The 6,719-nt window shown below is 43.4% G+C and overlaps 1 protein-coding gene across 1 annotated transcript; it reads right to left on the bottom strand.

Moving 5' to 3' along the window:
* Positions 1-2,096: 2,096 nt before the first annotated feature.
* LOC117061474 (vomeronasal type-2 receptor 26-like) lies at positions 2,097-5,856 on the bottom strand. The gene is made up of 4 exons (XM_033174311.1): positions 5,056-5,856; positions 4,374-4,601; positions 3,778-3,904; positions 2,097-3,010 (listed from the first exon to the last, which is right to left on the bottom strand). The coding sequence occupies exons 1-4, from the start codon at positions 5,854-5,856 to the stop codon at positions 2,097-2,099; spliced, it is 2,070 nt and encodes a 689-aa protein (XP_033030202.1).
* Positions 5,857-6,719: the final 863 nt, after the last annotated feature.

The following is a 6,719-nucleotide window of genomic DNA, read 5'->3' as shown; positions in this document are numbered from 1 at the left end:
TTTTCTCCAAAATGTCCCAATTGGTTCCTTCTTTGGCTAGAATTTACTGCAATGACAAAGGAGGACTGGGCAGCTTCTGCACTTCACAGAGGCAGCATCTATAAGGAGCAGTCACTCACGCATTCCCAGAATCCCCAGCATGAAATAGGATCTCACAGCCATGTTCAGAATAATTCATTTGCGACCGTTCTTTAAGGATGAGGGCACTGCAGCTGCAGAAGACTTCCACAACAAAATAATGGACGTTCCCCACATCAAATGGGGTGCGCATTTTGCGTGGTCGTGAGTAGCCCCCTTGGATCATGGAGCAGCTCCTGGCAGTTGGGCCTGGCACCACCTTCCACCTACTCCAGCAGCCGCCCAATCCCAGCTGGGGAGGTGTTGCCGGGGGGGGGGGATTGGCCAAGTAGAAGGAGGGATTATACAGTACACATACAGATTGCGAGGGGCGCTGGAGGGATCTTTGTGCCAGTAGAGGAACAACAACATTCCAGATTACTTGATAAATTTTGGGCCCAGAAAAGAAGGAAGATGAGAAAATGTTGTGAGGTGTTCCACTTTCCCCCCTTATTCTGCTTTGTGGAGAGAGATCCGAAGATGTGAGAATTTGGGGGAAGTCCCCCTTTCTAATACCGAGGTTAGATATCTGGGCCACTGAAACTGATCTCAGTTCCCATGTAGGGCTTCATTAGGTAACCTGGTCCTCAACTGTTTATAATACAACACAGAATGAGGGTCCCTATCAGGTGCAATCAACAATAAAACACACACATATTAAAATACACTACAACAAACCTATACAAAAGGAAAATGCATAATAATGCAGTTAGGGCAATGGACATTAATACTACGGATCAACAAGTTATAGATCAATTTTGACCATTAGGTCTTGTTCGGCTATGTCCCAATTAGTCCTACAGATATCCTGTCCTGAACACATCCAGACCAACAAGTAGATGTGACTGGATTTCTAATTATTTATCGGTGAAGCACTTAGTTACATCAGCTCCTGGCATGCAAGTGATATACAAAACCACCATCCACTAACTAGATGACAGCTCATCCTCGGTGGCCTATAAAGAGTGCTGTGAAACAGGACTGTGTTCTTTTCCTGACTCTCTTTTGCATATTCTTATCCCCGATGCTCTCATATGACTTCAGCACAACTGAAGACTGTGTGTACTTTCATTCAAGGCGCGATTGGGGTATGTACGACCTGACATGTCTCTGCGGCAAGACAAAGGTGTAGCAGCCACAGGTCCTTATAGAATAGAATAGAATAGAATAGAATAGAATAGAATAGAATAGAATAGAATAGAATAGAATAGAATAATAATTTATTGGCCAAGTACATTTTTCAATATACTTGGAATTTGCTTTGGCTACATTACAATGTAAAATACATTATACAAACAATAGTAATTTACAGAGCAAGAGCCAAGGCTGCCCTTCTCGGCGCCTCTTAAGCTGTGTTGGTGAGTGTAGGCCCGCCTCCTAGGCCCGATGGAGTTGGCTGGAGGAAGGAGCGGTCTTCCCAGACACTCACAGCAGCAGCAGCAGCAGTGTTCCGGAGGCTTCTCTGGAGCCTCTTAAGCTGTGGCGGTTGAGTGTAGGCCCGCCTCCTAGGCCCGATGAAGTTGGCCGGAGGAGAGAGCGGTCTTCCCAGACACTCACAGCAGCAGCAACAGCAGCAGATGTTGTTTGCAGATGATACAGCCTTGACAACATTCTCCAAGGAAGCTCTACAGAGACTCATCATCCATTTTGACCAAGCCTGCAAGGAGTTTGGCCTTACCATCAGCCTAACAAAGGCCAACATCCCGGGTCAGGACATCGCCAGCACTCCAAGCATCAGCGTTGGTTACTGCACACTTGAGGCAGAAGACAATTTTGTCTACCTGGATTCCAACACACCAGGTGACATCTACAAGGTGACAGCAAGCCACATTGTGCCTCCAGGGCAGAAGTGGGAGAAGAGTTGGAATTAGAGATGGTGCATACTCAACTGAGGAAATGATTTGAAAAGATGGATCACTGTTTTCTAATTATATGTTATAAAATCAAACAGGATTTAGTTAGAGGTGAATTTAAAGACACTAGTTGATTCTTGGATTTTCTCTTCTTATTAACACCTGCCTTTTGTTCAACTCAGGCCTCAGTAAAATAACATAGCATTTAGGGGAAAAGATGCAGCCCAGTAAGCCAGCACCAGACGCCAAGATGGAGAAGACCTCCACAGCCACCATGTATTTCCCCTTGGTGCTCAAGTAGGTTAGAACAAAGGAGAGCCACACACTGCAAAAGACCAACATGCTGAAGGTGATGAATTTGGCTTCATTGAAACTGTCAGGGAGCTTCCTGGCTAGGAAAGCCACAACGAAACTGGCAAAGGCCAGTAAACTCGTGAAACCCAGGACACAGTAAAACATGACAGTTGATCCTTCATTACATTCCAGTAAAATTTCTGTAGTCACTGAATGCATGTCAAGATCTGGGAATGGGGGAGAGGTTGCCAACCACACACAACAAATTGCAGATTGAGTAAGGGTGCAGGAAAGGATAATGGAATTGGACAATTTCCCCCCAACCCATGTTCTATATTTAGACCCTGGTCTTGTGGCCATGAAAGCGAGAGTCACAAGGGTGGTTTTGGCCAATATGCAAGAAACTACCAATGAGAAGATCATGCCGAAGGCAATTTGTCGAATGAGGCATGTCACCTTCTCAGGCTGGCCAATGAATAGCAAAGCACAAAGGAAGGAGAGCAGGAGGGAGATGAGGAGAGTGTAGGTGAGGCTCCGGTTGTTGGCTTTGACTATGGCAGTGTCCTGGTGCTTGACAAAGATCCAAAGCACCCAAGCAGTGGTGATAGAAAAGGAGAGGGCAAAAATGGCCAAACTGATCCCCATGGGTTCTTCATAAGACAAGAAGGTTATTTTCTTGGGAAGGCATCCATCCTGGGCGTTGTTCGGATAATGATCTTGTGGACATTGAAAACAGTCATCCATGTCTGGAAAACAAAAATAAATTTAGCTTCCAAGGCAAATAACATTGTTCCTTCCTCCTTGCCTGCCTATGGTCTCGAGGCGACAGCAGCAGCGGGGAGGAGGTCTTTGGGCTCCCTTCTTTCTTGGATCAGGCCCCTCTGGCAATTCTTCCACCAGTCCTGTGCTCACTCACCAGGCCCTCCTGCTGCCCTCTTCCAGGTGCCACATATCCACCTCATCCTGACAACCTGAGGTGGGATACTCTCTGCCCTCGCTGTCACTTCCCCCAAGCAACCCTCTTCTGGGTGATCTTTGCCCTCCCCTGAGGCATTCCTGCACCCCCTCCCTTTCTGGCACCCTTTTCCATGCCCTCTGTGTATGGCCAATCATGGGGAACAGGCTGACCCATGGCAATACAGTCATACCTTGGTTGTCGAACAGAATCTATTCCGGAAATGCTTTACATTTTCGAAAATATTCGAAAACCAAGGCGCGGCTTCCGATTGGCTGCAGGAGCTTCCTGCACTCATTTAGAAGCCGTGGAAGCCATGTTGGATGTTTGGGTTCCAAAGAACGTTCACAAACCAGAACACTCACTTCCAGGTTTGCGGTGTCCGGGAGCCAAAATGTTTGAGTCTCAAGGCGTTTGGGATCCGAGGTACGACTGTATTTAATTGCATACTATCAGCCAACTCCATACAATTTAAGAATCAGGGAAATTAGTTTCTGATGTGCATGTACTGGATCATACCTGATGCAGTCTATAAATACTGAACAAAACACCTCTTACCTTCCTTGTTGGAAATCTTTCCTTCTGAACATGGGAGACAATCATAGCAGCAAGATGGCTTCCCTTCCTTTTTGGCACGACTATAACCAAAGTGGCAGTTCTGATTGCACAGAGAAGCAGGTCGTGACTGTTTATTTTTAAGAGAGAGAGAGAGAGAGAGAGAGAAGATGCAAGTTAGGTAGTTCATGCCTCGCTGGCCCATCCAAGAAACCTGCAGTTTATAAATCAGTTGGTGTAAAGAAAAATAACAGAAGTTTTGAGTGAGGGTTCCTTTTAATGCAACTACCACAATACTAGATACAGTATTCAGTCTCTTTGAATATCAAGAAGGGATAGCCCCTAAGCTGCCTGAATGCTTTCATCAAAATAAATCCTTGTCCCTCTGTCAGATGTGTTGAGCTCTCGTTTGGTCCTGATGTGTTCCTCATCAATGTTGGAATTATTACTTTGGAAGATGATCTAGATTGGTGCTCTTGTCCCTGATCTCCCAGCCACATTTAATTTAACTGTGAGGGATATCAGTTTTAGGGTTTAACCAGTGAAGCATTTATTGACCATTGAGGAAATGAATGGAGAATCCCTGGAGTGGACTTTACCTGGTTGAACCTGTTGGGCCACACAATGGCATCATAATCCAAGCTGAAGCCTTCTTCAGGGGCAACCTGTGTGTCCATTGCTCCAACTTTGACTCTAATAAAAGACTCATTTGGCAACACAACCCAATTGATTATATCAAATCCAGTAATTAATTCCCCATTTTGGTCAAGAGAAACTTTCCCCCCAACACTATTGTTAAAAGAGACTCTTCTCAGAATGTTGTGGAGCTAGATCAAAGGGAGAATAAAGATGGAATTCATAATGATTTGTTAAACAATTTGCATTTACAAGAAGCTGATTACGGTTCACACTTGAGGGCTATGCTATGGTTCATTGTTCTTTAAAAAAACTTTGCAGGTTAATCCTTGTCATTTTTTTATAAGGCACTTATTAGAAACTGGTTTAATTGTGTAACAAATTGATTAATGATTCATGGAAATGCTCTTTGGAGAGTATTTTTTTAGCACTACGAAAATGATGTGCAATCTTCAGTTCAACCTTTCCACTGAGATCACAGCGCAAATTATTTTTTTTAAAGAAACCAGAGAACAGTTACATCTTCCTGCCCTCCATGTCTTAGTAGTGATATTTCCACCCAGACACTGCTGCTGGCTGCAGTATTCAGTATAGGTCCAGGAAAATCTGGACGTATGGCAACCCTATGTTGGAGTCTCTCATTACCTGCCAGGAGTGTAGATTTAGGAAATCCCCTTTCTCTTCTTCCACCATTGCTCTGTATTTTATTGTGTGGTGATGCATAGCATTCAGAGCATGTGCAAGAGCATATAGAGCATTGTAGACAGCATAGCTGTGGCTACTTGTCCTCATTTCAAAAACAGACACAGGAAGTTCCTCAAGCTTCTCTTCCCCAGTGCAACGTTTCTTGTGTGCTTTCTCTAGCGATGGATGAGGGAAAACACATTCAAATGCTGCTTCCCAGAAGTCTCTGATAAAGCCATCTTCAACTTCCAAGTTAGGATTTCTCATCTGAAGAAATTTCTGGAATCCAAGAATCTCCTTTGAGTGAACTGCAAAGGCTAGAGCTCCATGGAAGACGTGTAGGTCCAATTCTTTCAGAAATGAACACGAAGCGAAATCCATCTGGGCTGTCATAACCCAGACCTTTGTCTTGGATTGCATTGGTATATCATCTGTTCCTTGAAGGCTGGCCATTGCCCTCATTACCATCATGGTATGAATTTCACCATTCACAACCACAACATTGGCAGTGCTTTCCATAATAACATCCAGTACTTCTGAATATTCCTCAAGTGTTTCATAAAACTCACTGGAAAATGCTAGTTTAGAAAATGTTTCTTTAAAAGCAATGCAAATACCTCTCTCGGCAAACAGGGGAAGAACATTTTGTACAAATATCTCTCCAGTGTCATCTTCAAGATATAACACCCCAATCCATATCCATCTGAAATGAAGCAGGAGTTGCAGAATCCCAATATATTGATGAGACTCCTTTGGGAACATCTGATGGATAAAAGCTCCTTGGATGTTGCTATTTGTCACAGGAGAAGAGCCGTAGATGAGCTAAAGATAATAATTTTTTAAAAAGAGGGAAGTGTCGCAACATTATGATATCAAGTTTCAACAAAACTAAAGATTTTGGGGCATTTTTTTCTTCAATTAACGTTTATGGGCAAGAAAGTTCCCCGCCCCCCACCCCCCAAATAATTCCATTAGGTAAATAGAATTAGAAGGGAGTGGTTTTGGGAAAGTATTGATGTAAGCGACTTTTAATTATACAAGGCAGGTGTGTGTGTGTGTAATCAATTCACACAAAACATCAAATAATTTTACAATAACTGGACCTAATAACTATACCATAAAAACCCTACAAAAAAAGTTATCAGAAATCAGGCAACTATGGTAGAAAGATGGACTCCTCGTTGCCTACATAAAACTGATGGTATACAAAACTTTTCAGCAGACATTTACAAGTTGAAGCAGAAGACACCTGCTGAGTCTCTGTTGACTTTTGTGGAGAATATGGCAAAAACTTTGAGTGACGCCATGAAATTACATACCCATAGATCATTAGAGCCATCTTTGTTTCTCACGATGTCTGGATGGTTCTGTCCCAAAGTACCCCCTACTATGTTTTGTTACCTCTGTTGTGATCTGATCCATATATACAATGCACTCTTTTTATGCCAATAAAGGAGATTGGGTTGAGTTGAGTTGAGTCAATACTGTGCAAATCGCTAAAAGCTTGGTTTCTTGTGGTAGTCAAATGAGCCTTGTCAACTCATGGAATGACAAGACATGCTCCTGCATATGATCTTAGTGACTGAGCTTGGATATAAGCGTTCAGGCAGTCCTTGAGGTACCCT

The sequence above is a fragment of the Lacerta agilis genome, chromosome 17 (assembly GCF_009819535.1).
Source record: "Lacerta agilis isolate rLacAgi1 chromosome 17, rLacAgi1.pri, whole genome shotgun sequence".
In the NCBI taxonomy this organism is placed as follows: Eukaryota; Metazoa; Chordata; class Lepidosauria; order Squamata; family Lacertidae; genus Lacerta; species Lacerta agilis.
Note: the sequence above shows the minus strand (reverse complement) of the source record. Positions and strands in the feature narration are given on the sequence as shown.